This window comes from Hemibagrus wyckioides, linkage group LG03 (assembly GCF_019097595.1).
Source record: "Hemibagrus wyckioides isolate EC202008001 linkage group LG03, SWU_Hwy_1.0, whole genome shotgun sequence".
In the NCBI taxonomy this organism is placed as follows: Eukaryota; Metazoa; Chordata; class Actinopteri; order Siluriformes; family Bagridae; genus Hemibagrus; species Hemibagrus wyckioides.
In genome coordinates, this window is record NC_080712.1 from 26,471,495 (window position 1) to 26,490,923 (window position 19,429).

The window sequence follows — 19,429 nt, forward strand, 5'->3', positions numbered from 1 at the left end:
GTGAGTCAAATCTGTGTTCCTTTTGTAAATCTCTACTATTTTAGGGTAGAGATTTTTCCAAAAATGAAAGGAAGAACATCTTCAAGATACACTCACCAAGCACTTTATTAGGAACATCTGTACACCTACTCATTTGCGCAATTCTCTAATCGGCCAATCGTGAGATACCAACCATCAGAATGAGGAAAAATCTGATCTGTGATTTTGACCATGGGGATGATTACTGGAGCCAGATGGGCTGGTTTGATTTTTCTGTATCTACTGATCTCCTGTGATTTTCTCGCACAACACTGTCAGAATGGTGCAATGAAGAAAAAAACAAGCAGTTTTGCAGATAGAAACATCTTGTTGATGAGAGATCAATGGACAATGGCCAGACTTGTTCAAGCTGACGGAAAGGGTTACAGTAACTCAGTAAACCACTCTGTACAGTTGTGGTGAGCAGAAAAGCATCTCAGAAATCATGTCAACATGGACCAGAATCTCAAAGGAATATCTTGTGGAATCCATGCTATGAAGAATTGAGGCAAAAAGAGACACTACCCAGTATTAGTATTGTGTTCCTAATAAATTGCAGAGTGAGTGAGTCCAAAAGATTGTACTATCCTTCTAAAAGTACAAACCAGAGAGTTAGTGAGTAGATTTGCCAGAGACTTTCTCACTAGCTATCCAACTAGCTAGCTTTGACTGTCTATTGTTACAATTTTACACACCATGTACACACCGAATGCATAAAACCTAAGATTATTACAACATAACATTATTACAATCTGTTTTCACTTCTTCCTCATGTCGTCTCAGAGACTTTCCTTGCCAGTGTTGCCTCTGGCTTGCTCTTTAGGGATAAACATAATTTTTTTTCAAAAAATGTATAACTTTTATTTTGAATTTTTATATTCCTGTAAAGCTGCTTTGTGACAATGTCCGTTGTTAAAAGTGCAATACAAATAAAATTCAACTGAATTAACTACGGGTTCGTTTATGACTATGGGCCTGTTTTTTATGCAAATAATATCCAAGAAATGTGTTACTAGGAAGGCAAAACTAACAGGAGAGAAACACAGCGAATAAAGTCATACTTTCAAACACGACTGGCATTTTAAAGCTGCAAAGGCAAACCTGCTGAACCGAATGACTCATGGTGCAGTTTCTGCCCTCTCTTTCGCTCTTATACCCTTGAGAATACTCTGCAGCAGCGATCCTAGTTTAACTTTCAGTTTTACGAACACTACGAATACGTTACATCATATGACATACCATGTGTCAACTGAGGTGAATAAAAATGTAATTAAAAATTTGAATATAAAAACCCCGCACGGGCTGCTTTAATAGGAAGACACTTGCTCAGTCATGCAGGATCTTTTCGGTCAATCATGTGGCAGCAGCGCAATGCATAAAATCATTCAGGTGTAGCTCAAGAGCTTTGGTAAATATTCACATCAAACATCATAATGAGGGAAAAATCATGATCTTGGTTGAATGACTTTGGTTGTGGCATTTGGGATTTGGATTTAGCATTTCGTTCACACCAGTCTCTAGAGTTTTGTCTAGAACGGCGCGTAATACAAAGACAACCAGTGAGCGAAAGTTGGATGGAAATGCCTTGTTGACAAGAAAGATCAAAAGAAAATGGTCAGGCTGACAGTAAAGCTATGGTAATTCCACTCTTTTCACTCAGAATAGCCCAAACATTGTGGTAAATGGGCTAACAAAAGCAGAAGACAACATAAGGTTCCACTACAAAACAGTTTTGTGACTTAGAAAAAGAGCAGACAACGTTTTTACAATCTTCTGCTCTCCAGTTGAGCTGCTGCCGCATGCTGGACTGATTGAACAATTGTATGAATGAGCAAGGGTGTTCCTATTAAAGTGGCCAGTAGTGGTAAGTGTGAAGGCATCATCCAACAAGGGGGGAAAAAAAAGATTCCTTTTGTTTTAGGTCAGTAAATATTACAACTTATTATAACTAAGGCATTTATTCATCAAATAGTACTGTTAATGTGCAAGTTTCCAGTTTACACTTTTATTGCTGAAGAGCAAATAATGACAAAGATCTGATCCGTGATTTAAACACAGCTTGCTTTTCGAAGACAATGCAGATAACATGAGCTAGTTGACATTTTTGGGAACATATCAGCACTTTCTGTATCCTGTCTGTTTGCAGTAGAGAGAACTGATCACACTTCTAATCTGACTTTTACTTAATATGACTTTATAGTGTGGGATTTGAGTCATTGAGTCAATTCTAGAAACATTCACCTCCACTATGACACCTGGTTGTTGTTGTTTTTGGACTTTAAATGTTATGTAGATTTATACAGTTTGATATCAGCTTTGTGATTGATTTCCCAAAATACACTTTCATCTAACCGCTTTGTTAATTCAGTGATGATTTTGTGTTATTAAAGGTGCATTAAGCAAGATTAGGTCTTGGGGTGCGTTCAACATTTGAATGATTTCTATCCATGTTCACGAAGCTCCGCCCACAGGATCTATGGGGGCCTGTAAACTGTCTATCAAATGACAGACAGTCTGTGCATCCAAACACAATCAAGCATTCAGGACAGAAATTCTTGTTTTCTTGCAGAAAAACCGGTTTTCTCTGGTGTTACGTTGCGCACTTTTGCTAGTCTATTGTCTTATCGAGATCTACATATCTTCCGAGTTTTTCTGTAGCAGTAAGAAATTATTTCCAAAAAGGCCATTACTAATACCTTTAAAGACTTTCTAATCCTGTGGTTTTGTGAAACTTATTATTCAACCCGCTCACATACAGTCTTCGCTGAATTGGGTCTTGGGTCATATACAGTACGGCAGGATGGATCTGATATGCCTGAAAGTGAAGTTAATTTCAAAACCAGCGTCAGTATGTCTGATTATTACTGTGAGAATGTCAGGGAGTCTCTTTCAGTCTGTTAGTCACATCTCTGTTACAGTCAGTTCACCGCTGCTGGTCCTAAACCGAGTGCTCCGGAATTAGTCAGACTTGTTTCACATTTTTACAGCAAGGGAGCCTAAACCTGAATCCCTTTTGTGAGAAACCTGAAGTATAAAGCAGTAGAATTACATGAGATATCACATTCTGCAGTACAATATGTTATCAAAATGGTATAATATCTCTCCCTATACATCTGAAGTATCGGTTCAGATGTGTGAAGTGCCTGCTGTCTCTCGACTCCTGGTCCTTAAGCTCTGCCTTGCACAGAAAATTACAAACATGTTTAAAGGCATTGTATTCGTGACCTGAGACTCATTTTACTGACACCGCATGGTATTCATGTGCTCATGTTATTTTGATAGAAGCTGCAGTACTGCTGTTGCTGTGTGTCCTTAAACGGAAGTTCTGATAATTGCTCAAGGTGACGTCAATTCCCATGACTGTATGACCACAGTATTTTTCACATGACCTTTATAATTCAAGAAACATGTGGAACTTGTGTTTTGTTTTAAATGTAATTACTTTGCATTACTTTTTCGTCTGGTGAGAGTTTGCATTCATGTCTACTTGTTTCTTTAGTTTTGGAAAATGTGTCTTGGCAATTCTGGACAGCATACAAGAGTGGACTACAGTAAAACTTACAGTAACACACACTCACACAGAAACACTCACTTATACATTGTCTCTCTTACTCTCACTCACACACTCTCATACTCACACTCTCATACACTCTCTCACACACTCTTACTCACTCACTCACACACACACTCTTACTTACACACACACACACACACACACACACACACTCTTACTCGGTCACTCACACACTCACTCATTTCAGTAACTGCTGTTCAGGGTCACGGTGGATCTGGAGCCTTTCCCGACTGCACGAGATGTTAACACACCCTGGGATTCCAATCCAATACAGGGTTGTGTCATTAGGGATTAATTCTGACCTACATTCAGTTTAACTGACAGAATAATGAAAAGAGGATTAATATATAAGTCTGCTTCAGTCTGACTGTCAATTAAGATTTACTCATGCGTAATAAAGAACCCAATAATTTCTACTGTGTTGCAGATTTAGGACAGGATACAGCTAAACCACTTTAGTACAAGATCTGAGAATCAGTAAATCAAAGATCCACATAATACTTGCATTTATAATAAAGACAAATAACTAGAAATAACAGAATGTAACTATACAATAATATAATAAAAGAAACTATAAATACTATATAGATGAGTTACTCTTTAAATAAAATCTGCTTGCTAATGGCTTTAGTGTTCCTTTGTAAAATGGTCTAATATCAGATGCTGAAACTGTTTCATCTGAAATTTCATCAGTGACAGATAATCAGTCTTATCACTCACCACACACACACAGAGGGGGAGAGAGAGGGAGAAAAAAAGAGAAGAGAGTGAGCGAGATAGCTCACAGTAAAGGCCATGTTGATAAAACTCCAATGACACAGCCTAAGGCGTTCACAGTGAACTTCCTGTATTGAGTAGAACGAAAAAAATACTCAAAAAAAAAAAAAAAAAAAGTCAGATGGATGGATGGATTTACATTATCTTTAGCATGAGATGACCGTGCACTTCCCCATCTTCTACTCGCACGTCCGCACAGAAGAGAAGTACAGGCAAACTCTACAGCCTACTGCCTCACTACATGCACAAGTGTATTAGTCAAGTCAAGGTTTTTATTGTCATTTCAACCAATACATAGTGAAATGAACCAACGTCTCTCCAGAACCTTAGTGCTACATAAAGATATAAAGCTACATACGACAACAAGGAACTACAGACTAAGTGTGAACACACAGTTCACACTACACTGTAATACAGTAGTGCTGTTCTACAGAGTGTAAGTTAGATAGATACAACTGTTAGATACAGATAGCAGCAATTTTTGTAGCAGCATTATTAAGAAGGTGTGTATGAATTTGAATGTGAGGGAAAATGCAGCGTGAGTGCAGATTACGGCTGTGGTAGAGGATAAATGAGGAAACTAAAATGGTGGACCATGACTTTTTTAGGTAGGTAGGTAGGTAGGTAGGTAGGTAGGTCGGTAGGTAGGTAGATAGATAGATAGATAGATAGATAGATAGATAGATAGATAGATAGATAGATAGATAGATAGATTGATTTTAGACTTTTTGCATAACTTGCTGTTCTCTAACAAGGTGCTTAACGGCAAAATTCACAACTGGTGTTTGATCCATGAATTGACCAATAAATGTTCTGGTTCAATTAGAATTGGTATTTAAACAGTCCTCTTCATCATGCTGTTCACATTTTGACATCATGAGACCAAGACGACACCTAACAATTGAGCAACAGTACCTCGCCATTGTTAGGCTTCAAACAGGATGTTCTCAGAGGGAAGTGGCCACTGAGCTTAGAGTGTCACAGAGTGTCATCAGCAGGTTGCAACAGAGATACAGAGAGACTGGAAGAGTCACAGAAAGGCATAGAAGTGGACGTCCTTTGGCCACATCCCACGTTGATGACCACTTCATTGTGAACAGTGCCCTGCAGAACCGATTGATGAATGCCACTCAACTCCAGGCACATTTAAGGGAGGTGAGAGGCACCCAAGTGTCACGTCAGACCATTCAAAACCATTTACATCAGCGTGGTCTGCGTGCTAGACGCAGGGGTCTGCAAAGGTACCTGACCACAGCACCAGGCACAGCCGTCGGGCCAGGGAGTATTTACACTGGACGAGGGACCAGTGGGCCTCAGTGCTGTTCTCTGATGAAAGTCGATTCACATTGAGCAGAAATGATGGCCGCCAACGATGTTGGAGACGTCAAGGAGAGCGCTATGCATCAGCCACTGTTGTGGTGGTTTTACAGTCTGGGCAGGTGTCTCTACTCAATACAGAACTGCCCTACATCTTGTGAATGGTACAGTGACAAGCCAATACTACCTGAATAACATCATTAATCCAGTCATTGTGCCCCTGCATGAACAACACAGGTCTAATTTCATCGTCATGTAATGTGAATATATTTCATATATATATTGAATATATATGTATATATTTTTTGGAGATCCATCATTCCTCAGATCCATCATTCGCAGGAGTTTTCAAATTCTCCACACATTTGGGGCTTTAAGGACACTTTAGCTTGAAGTAATATATATATATATATATATATATATATATATACACTCCAATAGCAGTGGCCGTATGTAAAAAAAAAAAAAAAAAAAAAGAAGAGATCATTGGCACCATTAAGTAATGGTTCTATATGTCCACCAGTGACTTGTGGTAGTTTTGGTGGGTGGAACCACCCACGTGGTGGATGGAATCATTTTTCTGCAGGGAAAATTCCATTTAACAATAACGGCCATATGACGCGAGTACATCAAAAACGTACGTTACTAACTATTCTCAAGACAGCGAGTTCACATTTCAGGCAAGTGTGAGAGTCCACACACGCACACACAAACACACACAGCAGGGTATCTTACTCCTCCTTCTTCTACTAAAGCCTGTGAGAAACAAGTGCAGGTGTTTTCTCAGTGGATCGGTCTCCTTGGAGGAACAACACACACAAAAACACTGATCAATATTCTCCCATTACATGCATCCTCTGGGGAGGGGGAAACCCTAGAGGGGCTCATCATGAATTCCACTCAGCACTAAACACACAAAGTCTCTCTCTGCTACAGAGAGCACCTCCAAAGACTATCAATATTCATTAAATGCCACTACAATGACTAATACTTTTCTCACATAGAGGTCACAGGGAAGTGTCATCCTCATTTGGCACATCGATGAGTAAATTTGCCGCAGGCTATTCAGTTAGAATGACCAAGCAGCTTCAGAGATGGCTTTTGTGTCTGCATGAGAGACAATAGAATTATTGGACACGGTAAATACGCAGCACTGTTGTAATGACGTACATTCAGAATTAGATCCCGGTGCTTAAGAAAGCCACATTAACTCATCTTTTTACAGGTTTCTTCAGTCAATAGCTTTTTTATTTGTCGTGGTTGCACAGCAAAAAAAAATCCACTTTCTGTCCACTTTATTAGGAATGTCTGTACACCAGCACATTAATGCAAATATCTAATCAGCCAATCATGTGGCAGCAGGCGCAATGCAGATACAGGTCAAGAGCTACAGTTAATGTTAACATCAAACAAAAGAATGAGGAAAACGTGTGATCTCTGAGTCTTGTGTATTCCTCAATAGTCTGCTGATCTCTGGGGATTTTCACACACAACAGTCTGCAGAGTTTACACAGAATGGTTTTAAGAAAAAGGTCCTGTGAGAGAAATCAGAGTAGAATGAGCAGACTGGGTCTGAGATTATACAAAGTCTATAGTAAATCAAATAATCAATCTTTGCAAACTTGAGCAGAAAAGCATCTCAAAACACACAATACATCAAACCTTGAGGTTTTTGGACTACAGCAGCAGAAAACCACATCAGACTCACACAAACTGGACAACTAAAGAACTAAACAACTTGGGCGGAAAATAATCACCCAGTTTCCAGTCTTCATTTGTTCAGTTCCGGTGAGTCTGTGCCCTCAGATTCATGTTCGTCATTGACGAGTGGAACCTGATGTGGCCTTCTTGTTGGATTGTTGCAATCCAACAACTTCAAGGTTTGATGTTTTGTGCCTGCTGAAATGCTTTTCTGCTCACCACGGATGCATAGAGTGATTATTTGAGTTACTATATCCTTCCAGCTCAAACCAATTTGGCAATTTTCCGCTAACCTCTCTTATCAAGGTATTTCCACCCGCTAAACCAGTGCTCACTGTATTTTTTTCTCTGTAAACTCTAAAGACTGTCTGGAATATGAAAATCACAGGAGATCATCAGTTTCTAAGATAAGTAAACCAGCCCATCAGGCACCAACAACCATTCCATGGTTAAAGTCAAAGAGATCACACTTTTTCTTCATTCTGATGTTTGATTTGAACATTAAATGAAGCTGACCTGTATCTGCATGATTGTTTTGCATGGTGCTGCTGCCACATGATTGGCTGGTTAGATAACTGCATGTGTAAGCAGGTGTTCGTAATAAAAAAAGTGGATAGTGAGAGTAGATTAATGATATATTTAATCTCAAAAGAGGCAAAGCCAAATTTTTTATCCATTCTCCCTGCTGGTCATGCAATAGATGTTAGCATGTTTTGAGAAACCTGCATTAAAACCTGCTTTAATATGACATACATATACATGTATAATCACTATATTAGCGTATCACAATATTTGTAGTGATCTGGTAAATCTGCAGTCAGGAATTCTCTGCTGTAGTCTAAAGACTTGGATTTGATCTTATAAAGTGTCAAAGTTGCTTATTTTACGTATTCCACTAACAAATTTACCTTTCTTCTTATCATTAATATATTTCATTATGCTTCGATATATCATGAGCCATTTTAATTGTATATAAATGATTAAAATCACAAATGCTACATCTATAAAGCCATATTCAGCCTCGGTTTGTATCGTTTATGATGCCACCTTGTGGAGACAATTATACAGACACCGCAATAACATCTAACTTTAACCCACTAGATAACAGTGTCTACATTTACACATGAACAACACAAACATGCTGGAAGTCACACGCAATTTCCTGCAGTATGAAGCTAACTTACTGTATTATCATTTCTCTGAAAAACAATATTCCACTTCATCTCATTACAGGTGTTAACAAATTTGTCATCTCTCATGCCCACAACAGAGCGCAGGTACAAAAGGAAAAAATGATCTTAATTAGTAGTGAGACTTTTTTACTTTCGTTGTTTACTTCATGACTTGTAAGAACTAATCTTCAACTTGGAAATTAGTAATTTCTGAGGCAACATCCACAACCTAATAACTTATACACCGATCAGGCATAGCATTCTGAGCAGTGAGAGGTGAAGTGAATAACACTGATTGTTTGCTCATCATGGCACCTGTTAGTGGGTGGGATATATTAGACAGCAAGTGAACATTTTGTCCTCAAAGTTGATGTGTTAGAAGCAGGAAAAATGGGCAAGCGTAAGGAGCAAGTTTGACAAGGGCCAAATTGTGATGGCTAGACAACTGGATCAGAGCATCTCCAAATCTCCAGCTCTTGTGGGGTGTTCCCGGTCTGCAGTGGTCAGTATCTATCAAAAGTGGTCCAAGGAAGGAACAGTGGTGAACTGGTGACAGGGTCATGGACGGCCAAGGCTCACTGATGCATGCATGAACTATGGGAAGAAGGCAAGCTGTTGTTCTGCTGGGAAACCTTGGGTCCTGCCATCCATGTGGATGTTACTTTGCCACCTACCTAAGCACTGTTGCAGACCATGTACACCCTTTCCTGGAAACGATATTCCCTGATGGCTGTGGCCTCTTTCAGCAGGATAATGTGAAGTGCCACAAGGCAAAAATGGTTCAGGAATGATTTGATGAGCACAAGAAGTTTGAGGTGTTGACTCCAAATTCCCCAGATCTCAATCCAATCGAGCATCTGAGGGATGTTCTGGACAAACAAGTTTTAAAGGACTTGCTGCTAACATCTAGGTGCCAGATGCCAAAGCACACCTTCAAGGATCTAGTGGAGTCCAAACCTTGACGGGTCAGGGCTGTTCTGGCAGCAAAAGCATTATGACAGGTGGTCATAATGTTATGTCTGGTCGGTGTATGCCAACACCACTCAGCTAAACCACAGTTCAGCAACCTAGGCTTCTAAAACTTTAATCTTAAAACAAACCAGTATATATGCTGCCACAGCAAAAATAAGAATAAAACAATCATTAAAACATCAAAAACACCTACACTATACGTCTTTTTAACCCCAGTAATGAAATTTCACCAAGAACAGGACCATTTAAAATCCAAAATGACAGATATAAACTGGTTTGCCTCTAATTTGGGTCCACAATATAGAGCAACTTTTGCTCGTTGGAGCAGACCTTCATCAAAATTTAGACCGCAGCACCATCTGGTGGCTCAGCCCCTGCCGCAGCCAGCAAACCTCTTTAAATACAGTTATAAATAAAAATACAGTGTCCAATGCTCTACACTATATTTCCAGCGGTTTTAGTACATTGCCCTGGCATTAATTAGCAGTGGTAATTTTAATACAACATACAAGTGTTTACCAAAAAGATTCGTTCCGTAAACCTTTCCGCAAATTGACACCACTAGGTGACCACTAGGTGCCACCACCTAGGTGGCGCCAGTGAGTATCTTTTTAGATATTATGAGTCAAAGTCATAGTTTCATTCATTCAGTACGTTAATTTAAAAACGGTGAGTTTTCCAGAGACAAGTTTTAGTATTATGATTTATGTCCAGGACTGCTGGACTACTGTTTGGAAGAATTAGAGTTTGAATCCCAGGTCCACAAAGCTGCCACTGCTGGGTCCTTGGGCAAGACCCTTAACCCTCAGTTGCTCAGTTGTATAAAAAGAGATAAACTGTAAGTTGCTCTGGATAAAGGCATCTGCCAAATGCTGTAAACATAGAAAGACATTTCAGTCAGTGCAGGTTAGTTTAGATGGACTGGTCTTGATATGAGGATGAAATTAGAGAAAGAAAATTGGACATCTATCTATCTATCTATCTATCTATCTATCTATCTATCTATCTATCTATCTATCTATCTATCTATCTATCTATCTATCTATCTATCTATAATAATTAAAAAATAGCCATTAATCATCTTTACACATTTATGTATTGAGGTTTATGCTTCAAACAACACATTTGTGTGTAGTGGATTATGATATAAACAACACATAGCCGTGCCTACACACTTTTCAAATGCACTCTTCCTCATCCATTCAATTTAGTTTGTTCAATTAGTTAACAGGTGGCACAGTGGCTTAGTGGTTAGCACGTTCGCCTCACACCTCCAGCGTCCTGAGTTTGAGTCTCATTCCCAGTCACTGTGTGTGTGTGTGTGTGTGTGTGTGTGTGTGTGTGGAGTTTGCATGTTCTCCCCGTGCTTGGCGGGTTTCCTCCCACAGTCCAAAGACATGCTTCTAGGTTGACTGGAGTCTCTAAATTGCCTGTAGTGTGTGTGCCCTGCGATGGGTTGGCACTCAGTCCAGGGTGTATCCTGCCTTGAGGCCCAATGACGCCTGAGATAGGCACAGGCTCCCCATGACCCAGACAGATCGGATAATCGGTACAGACAATTAGTTAACAAAACTTTGTTCATGAACTACAGTGTGCTTAGGTCTACCACTCTCATTAAGTCTCAAAGTAAGAGGTGTGTTCATTTAATATTTTCCTGCACTCTAATGCAGTCAGAAAGCTGCCAAAGCAGTCAGCGTGGCACTTCACTTTTGTTCAGTAACACTGATTTGTTCATGAATAAAACACCACAGTTGTTAATAGTGCACTGCACTACACCAAGTGGATGTACTACTCAAACTAAAAGTAAGTGAAGTTAATCATGAGGTCATTAGAAAGTTTGTACACAGTACAATTGGCAATTAGTCTTTGCATTTCTAACACCCACATGGCGCAAAGAGATCCTCTGAAATGGTTTCACATACGTACATAGATGTATTAAAAAAGCACACAGTCAACACTTTTTTCACTTTTACTTCATATTGAACTCTGACGTGTTTTACATCTCACCATACTAATTAAGTCATTAATTAGTAAACAACTGTCATCAGTGTGCATAGAACCACCAATGTGTGCAAATGCCAGATCAAATTTAATTAAAGTTTTATTTGTTGTATATTGACTGCAATAACAAAAGGGCTGTGAACCACAAACCAACTTAGTCTTTCAGATATCATTTTAATTAGGCCCAAAGCACCCAGTTTTCACAATAGAGTAATAAGCTCTTCATTAAACCTGTGGTTCGCAAACATTCTGCATGCAGGGACCCCCTTTTTATATCAGGATCGATATTTATATATTTTTGTATATTGTTTATATATGCAAATTGTTTATTGTTATATACTTATTATATATGCTAATTATTTGCACTGCGAAATGCACTTCTGGTTAGATGCTAACTGTATTTCGTTGCCTTGTACCCACATGTGCAGTGACAATAAAGTTGAATCTAATCTAATCTAATATGTTTTTTGTCAAATAAGCACAGGTAAGAATCATATTTTTTATTGGAGCCACAGCTGTTTTTTCCCCAGTAACACTGCATTTTCTAATATACAATATGGCTAAAACATCTATTTTTTCTGGTTCAATCAAAACTGATTTTAGAGTTAAGCTGATATTGTTTATAAGTTTAGATCATGAAAACATCAAATTCATCAAAGGGAGACACTGGAATGCCTGGCCATAATCTAACCCTGATTGAATTAAAGTAATCTGGTCTATTCACTAAGGTTTCATTTAAAAGTATGGCTGAAAACAGTTAAATATAATCTTAATAGTCATCCCAGACCCCAATTAAAGAACCGCGGTATTTGATACTAAAAATGCTGTCCCTGCAGTTCCCTAAATGTCCACCAGGTGTCAGCAAAACATAAGCCTAAGCCCTACTCTCCGTATAAAACATACGATCACTTCTTCAAGTATTTTACTTGCATATTTTAAAATGAAGCAAAGAGGCAAGCGTGTACTCTGTACCTGGTTAAATTATGACATTACATTCCTGTTGAAATGTATAGTTAAAATCTAAGTACAGACACAGGCTGTAATTCTAACAGTCTGTATTTTCATGCTTCCCTAATTACAACCCGACTAAACTGATGTTTAGAACTGTTAGAAATGTTTTAACTCTATTACCTTTGTGAAATAACTTGTATATGGTGATGAAAAAATCTATCTACCAGCACATACCAGCTGGCCAGAGTGCTCCACTGAAGCCTAGTAATTTCAAAACCATACAAAAGATAACAATAGACAGAAACCCCTTTCACACATGTAACTTTGTGTCACTGTTTCCTCTTCTGAGGAAGCCACTGAGAGAATTTACTGGAAACGAGATTTGCCAGACTGACAGACAGCCCATCTTCAAGTACTCAAAGCATGGTAATTATCCATACTGTATGTGCTTATTTACACAGATATTATGTATGTCTATGATATATTATTTATTATATGTTGCAGTTCCAGTCAGCATAGTACAGAGCATGAAAACGTCTTAAAAGATCACATTTGTTCTTTTGTATAGGCTAATCATTCTGTGTTTCATTCTTCTGTGTGTTGATACACTAAATAGATAGCTAGATAGGCAGGTAGCTAGCTAGCTAGCTAGATAGATAGATAGATAGATAGATAGATAGATAGATAGATAGATAGATAGATAGATAGATAGATAGATAGATAGATAGGATAAAGCTATACGTTCTTGTCTGTTAAGCCTGTTCCTTCTTTCACTATGACCAATATGGGACATTTACGCTTATTTCTCATCTAGTAGGTTGAGGTGGCTCTGGAAATTACCCTCTAATTCACAGATTCATGAATGTAGAGCACGCGCCACTCCACTCAAACCACATGAATGGAAATGAGAGGAAGTCCCATGACACTATTGTACATTAAAAGGAACAACAAATGGTAAAGTACATTTCAGTAAAAAAAAAAAAAAAAGACAGACAAGTGATTAAAAAGACAATGGACTCAAATCACGGGCTGTTAAAGTCTGAGGTATCACTAAACGTGGGGCCCTTCGCCGTGGCGCTGCTGTGATGACGTTATAACCGCTCTTTTCCTGCGTTACATGAATTGTGTGGCGCTTCTATTCTACCCGGATACAGAGGCGCGCGTGCTTCCGAAACACACCCACCAGACACTGCCCCTCCCCGACACGCCCCCTAGCTGTCGGCTTGGTGACGCAAAGAAATTAGACTACGTGACTCAACACAGTAACCACGCAGCGGATCCCCGCTTACTGCACGCATGCATGACTTAAAAATCAACGTGAACTCTAACTATAGACGTGTAGGACGCTGTGAGTTGACCGATAAAACCGTTTGGTGAAACAAAAAAAAATTATAATAAAAATAATCATCAATCAATCAATAACAATAATAAAATAAATACCAGAATCAATTAAAAAAAAAAAAATAGCACCATTATTCTAATTATTATTGCAGCGAGTATGATTTCATGGATAGTTCAACATCATTTGCATTTCCTCTGTAGTTGTATCTTTTTGAAATAGAAGGAAGAGGAAGTTAGATGCGCTCCTGCTTCACCGCACAGTTCCTCTTGTCATCGCCCAGTGAGAATAAAAAGTCACCTAACTCGGCAATTCTGTTCATTATCATATAGGTATATTATATATATTCAATTGTACAACAATTATGTTATGAACTGCGCAGTGTAATGCTAAGGATAATTATTAGGTGAGTGTCTTTGCACAGTGTTCAGTTCAGTAAACTTGCTTAGAGGCTGACAACTTTGGCACATGTGCAAAACCTGGAAGATGTAAGTTATATAGTCTAATTTTTCTTTAAAAAGAGAGAAAGATTTTTTTTTAAAAATGCTGAAAATTATAATTTAAAAAAAATGCATCACGTGTATGCTTTTTTTTCCCACCGCCCATAAACAGGACTGTATGAGTTTAGTGTACAAATACTTGGTAACTTACCCTTTATTCTAGTAGAGTGAGTACTGAGCCTTCGGACTGTTCGGTTAGAATAACTAACTTAATATAGAGTATGAGCTTTTGCACAAAACTGTTTCTGCGCCATAAATAAATAAATAAATAAATAAATAAATAAATAAATAAATAAATAAATAAATGGCTCTAACAGCGTTTGTCTCTTTCTTTAAGTTTGAATTTGTTTCTTTTCCCCCTTCGGCTCGTCGTGGACTTGACTCATTCATGGAGTGTAGCCTGCGTTGAGTCTGTCCGGCGCGACGCCACGCCCACTTCTCCAGAGCGTCAGACTCGCCGCAGATTCAAATCTTCCTGCTTGTGTGAATGGAGTTTAGCCCAGAAAAAAAGCGGTTAACGCCTCGAGAACTCTCTATACAACACGCCCTATCACTATTACTACTGCTACTCAAAGGAAAAACAAAAAATAAACAAACAAATAATGACTAGAGTTAGATGAAAAGACCGCTTGTTGCTAGGAAAAGGGCCAAAACGGAGTCTTAATGCAGGCTCGCGTTTGCCCATGTAGCCAAATGAGTGTTTAGAGGAAACACATGCAGCTGCACACTGTTTGGGGCGGTTCTGGTTTTGGCAACTGGGAGGGAGGAAAAAGCTGAAAATGCAGCTCGGCTGAATATTAAGTCAGTTTTTTTTCCATGGGACGTTTAGGATGATGAGGTGTGAGAAGAAGAAAAAAAACTTGGGGTGTGTGTAGGAGTTTGCCTTCAAAAAAGCCTGTTCTCACACGCAGAAGAAAGGAGGGCGTGAAAACCATATTCACATCAACTGAACATAACCACGAACTCATTCAGTCAGTTACAATGCGCCATGACTTCCTTTATCTGAAATAAATACCTACTTGTCAAAGTATGTGAAACCAAAGCAAGGCAAAAATAACACAAAGTGTGAGAAGGTTCACATTTCCAAGGTTACTGATCCTTTTACATCCTATTCTTATTCACATTCCAGACATCCTTTGGCTGCCTCACACTAATTTCCTTCTTTACTAGACTGATAATTACATTAAGTAGAGCAGCAGTTGAAAGCCCTTTACTGTCTAGCTAAACTGAAATGGGCATGAGGTTAGACAAACATGAGTTTTTGTCAGAAATTTGAGAGCACATTTATAGTCGTGTTCTTTTCTTTCTTTCTTTTTTTTTTTTTTTGCCACATCAGGAAACCGAGCTGAAGCTGCATCAGAAATATCATAGAATTTGTTTCAGATAATGATAGGCTGTAAGATTATCTTTTTGGAAATCTAGAACTGTTTTGAGCTTAAAAACAAAAACCCCAGACATTTAGGAATATAAACATGCAACAAAGTTGTGTTGAAAGCTAAAAAGAGCATGCTGCAGGACATGCTTTTGAACTACAGCATGCCAGTGGTTACACGGCTCTTGCAGCATGGCAAGCTGCTGGAATTGTACAGCACATTACTGTAGCTTTTGCACAATTTGAGTAACTCAGGCACAACAGCAGACACTAATTAGTTCTCACAGTGCAGTGTGTGTAGAAACTAATCATGGCAAGGTGACACGGGTTGGTTTTAAGATACAACGATAGTTTCTAAAAGAGACCCATGAGATAAATGCCCAGTCATTCTCCTAGTGTTGCTACACCACTTGCTGTTATACAGGAAGCGCTGCTCTGACAGTTTCTATGCTTTTATCAGTTGTGTGCTGACATTGCAAAGACCCAAGCCTTCCATGTTATTAAAGAAATGAAATGAAAAGCACTCCTAAAGTTCTGTTCACATACAATGAAATGTAGCAAGACCTTTCACTTCATCCCATAGTGAGACTGTAGACACAACAGCCAGATATCAGTATTCAAAGCACAGTGAAGCGAGCACTATTTTAAACTGAGAAATGTAGCTATGCAAATAGTGTGGAATGTGAGTGGGTGTGTTTGGCAATGTGCTTCCAGCCTGGGAAATGTTTTTGATTTGCACAGGAATGCTCTTGTTCATTTGCTCTGGAATAACACTTGTTTAGCCAGCCATGGCAAATACAAATACAAAAAAAGAAACATTGCATAATAAAATTACATATTTTTAAACAGACAAACTGTGAAAATCCTCATCTCAAATCATTTATTGACATTATTATCACAGGCACAAACATGGATACAAATTATTTACAATAACTGCAATGCAGCAGTGGTCATCCTTGAGCCTGAACCAGGCCTCACCATGAAACCTGGGCCAACTCTTCAATATCCCAGAAAGGATTTTGTGTTAGTTGTGTGTTGAGTCTCCTTAAGAAGACATTAAAGTAAAGGAGCATATTAGTTTCATGACTTCTGGGGGTATGACGGAAAGTGGTGCGAAATAGCAAAGCCACCATCCTGTAAGAGCAAAGGACTGAGATGCAGAAGGCCTCGAACAGGAACGCCCAACTGACTGAACTTCAACAGCAGCTCAGGGAAAGAGGAGCACCCTGAAGAAGAGAAAACAAACAGATATGAGTCAGAGACATGATAGAGGGTTATCAGATCCATTCAGAGACACTTTGTATTGTTGTTTTCCTGCTCTCTGTTTTCTTCTGGAAATGTGCTAAAATAATTATGGTGTTGCATCAACACTGCAAATTGAATAAAAGCAAGACAAGCACACACTGACGTAGATCAGTGAAGAAATCAGAAGTCTCTAACATTCTTAGGTTATATTTTTATCCACTGTGCAAAGAATGAACAATTAGTTATGACTAAAAGCGATGTGTTTTTACCATCAAGGTCTGTTGTGGCCATCTTCCTGAAGCTAGGAATTGAGTGATAGACCAAGAAGCAGGCTAGAATGCTGGTGTCTGTATCGTCACTGGTAGGTTGCCTTCTAATGTACTCCTGTAGCACATGTCTGTTGTCTGTGTAAGAAAAGATCAAAAGATCAGAGAAAAGGACAGTATGCTCGCTTCCATTCAATGCAGATGTTTTGAATGAAAAGAGAGAGAGAAAGACTTCTTCAGCACTTTTTCACAAATACTAAGAACTGGTATTACACACAGCTAGAAAAATGACCTCTGTGGTACTTGCAGACATCGAAGCTTTCAGTTCCTTTTATAAGCAGGCAAAAAGATTTTCACAAGCAATTCCTCATTTTAGGACATGCATTTCTAGGCTAACGTCTTGAACACTGCTTTTTTTGTGGCACAGGAAGCTTTAAATAAATGCATTAGACTTGACAGAGAAGCTAAAGTGCCAAGCATAAGCACAGTTTTGCACTCCATCAGAGCAGAAAATAGACATTAGGTTAAAACTAGAATGAATTTCCTCGTTACACAATTGCACGGTTTGACCATAAGGTACACATTTATAGAAGGGAATTATTTATAATTGTACTATCTAGATGAGGATGAGTTCCCTTTTGAGTCTGGTTCCTCTCACAGTATCTTCCGCATATCGTCTTGGGTAGTTTTTTTTCTCACCATTGCTCCTGGCTTGCTCATTAGGGATAAATATAAAAAATGTAAAAATTTATCCGTTATATAATAATGTAAAACTGCTTTGTGGCAATATCCACTGTTAAAAGAGCTACACAAACTAAATGAACTGAATATCATTATTACTATTACCATTTTCTATAGAATTGAGGACTATATATCCGGTGTGATTTGTGCATGGAAAGAGCAGGTAGCAAGCTCTAGTTTATGCCTATTTAAATACACACTAGCACTAATAGCTACTGTGTACTAACCACCAAGCAGGTGCAATCAGGTGTCCTTAAAATACGGAAAAGGCCAACTTCCCCTTCAAGAATCAAATAAAGATCCTGAAACTAGGGATGCTTCAATACCAGACCCAGTATAAGCACAATTACATGCTTTATGGTATTTTTTAAAATCAGATTTTTTTTACTAATAGCAATAAATAAAATCAGCAAACTAATCAGTATCCATACATGTTATTTAGTCTATAATTATGTTTAAAATTCTCCAGCCATGATAAGCACATACATTCATTTTCAGTCACTTTCCCTAACTAGCTACATGAGTTACCTTGGTTCGAGTAAGGTTACAAGTGCAGCTTTTTGTCAGAGATCTATAGTGGCTGATTGCCAAGAATATTAAAGACGGTCAGAGCGTATTGAGTCAGAGTTTTCAGAGCAATTTTCACTTAGCATGTGTAGACTTTTTTTTCCCCCTTGATAGTCAGCGTTAAAGTATTTGTGACTGCTGTGTTGCTCGCAATGAGTGTTGTGTTTAAGATGGTTCATCAGACGCTGCTGATATTTTCAGTCTGTTTTGCTTTGAATGTCATCATTAATAGTGAAATACAATCAGATCATTTGCATTTTGTGTCACCTGTTAATAAGTGCGACAGCATGCACTAAGCTTAAGTCACAAGACATCTTTTTATTATGAATATGTCTATGAGTATATGCATAAGGTATCAGAGTGGTGCTAATATCAGTATCGATGCATTTCTTCCTGAAATTTAGTTTGTCCATTGCTTACCGCACAGCCAGCGGTCTAGGGCCTGGTCGGCTGAGCTCTTCATCACGGGCAGGAACTCGGAACTTAGCAGCAGACCACGGCTTTGCCTGTGCGTGTCCCGCAGTCTCTGCTGTAATATTCTGCTCTCACAGAGCTCCAGCACAAGCTTCATCTGCCACAGAGAGAACGTCTCACTCAGGTCACCCTGCTCCAGAGCCTTCACAACCTTAAAAATCACACACACAAAACAGAAATGGTAGAAATAAACCCTTCACGCAAAAAGTGAAGCAGTACTACAACTTAGTTCAAGAAAGTAGCTAGTTCAAGTCAAACATTGCTAAGTTCCAATTCCATAAACCACACTCTATTAGTGTTGCTGTGTTCAACATAAAAAAAAATTTCATTGCAACAGAATCACACTAAAAAGTGACTATAATGTTCCGGTTGTGTTGCACAACACAAGATACATACTGAGATATTGAGGGCAACTTCAAGCATTAAAATAAATCCAAGCCAG

The 19,429-nt window shown here is 38.7% G+C and overlaps 1 protein-coding gene and 1 long non-coding RNA gene across 3 annotated transcripts in view; both read right to left on the minus strand.

Moving 5' to 3' along the window:
* The window catches only part of LOC131350968 (uncharacterized), a 46,506-nt gene extending 31,428 nt beyond the window's left edge, over positions 1–15,078 (minus strand). The window contains exon 1 of the long non-coding RNA XR_009204324.1: positions 14,474–15,078. This is a non-coding gene — a long non-coding RNA (uncharacterized LOC131350968). The remainder of the gene's footprint in view (positions 1–14,473) is intronic.
* A 1,479-nt stretch (positions 15,079–16,557) lies between these two features.
* anapc1 (anaphase promoting complex subunit 1) overlaps positions 16,558–19,429 on the minus strand; it is a 40,203-nt gene continuing 37,331 nt past the window's right edge. For both annotated transcript variants that reach the window (XM_058386155.1, XM_058386154.1), the window contains exons 46-48: positions 18,934–19,138; positions 17,209–17,343; positions 16,558–16,920 (exon numbers count right to left, since the gene is read on the minus strand). In XM_058386155.1, the coding sequence (XP_058242138.1) occupies positions 16,775–16,920; positions 17,209–17,343; positions 18,934–19,138 (486 nt within the window). In that variant the 3' untranslated portion in view covers positions 16,558–16,774. The remainder of the gene's footprint in view (positions 16,921–17,208; positions 17,344–18,933; positions 19,139–19,429) is intronic.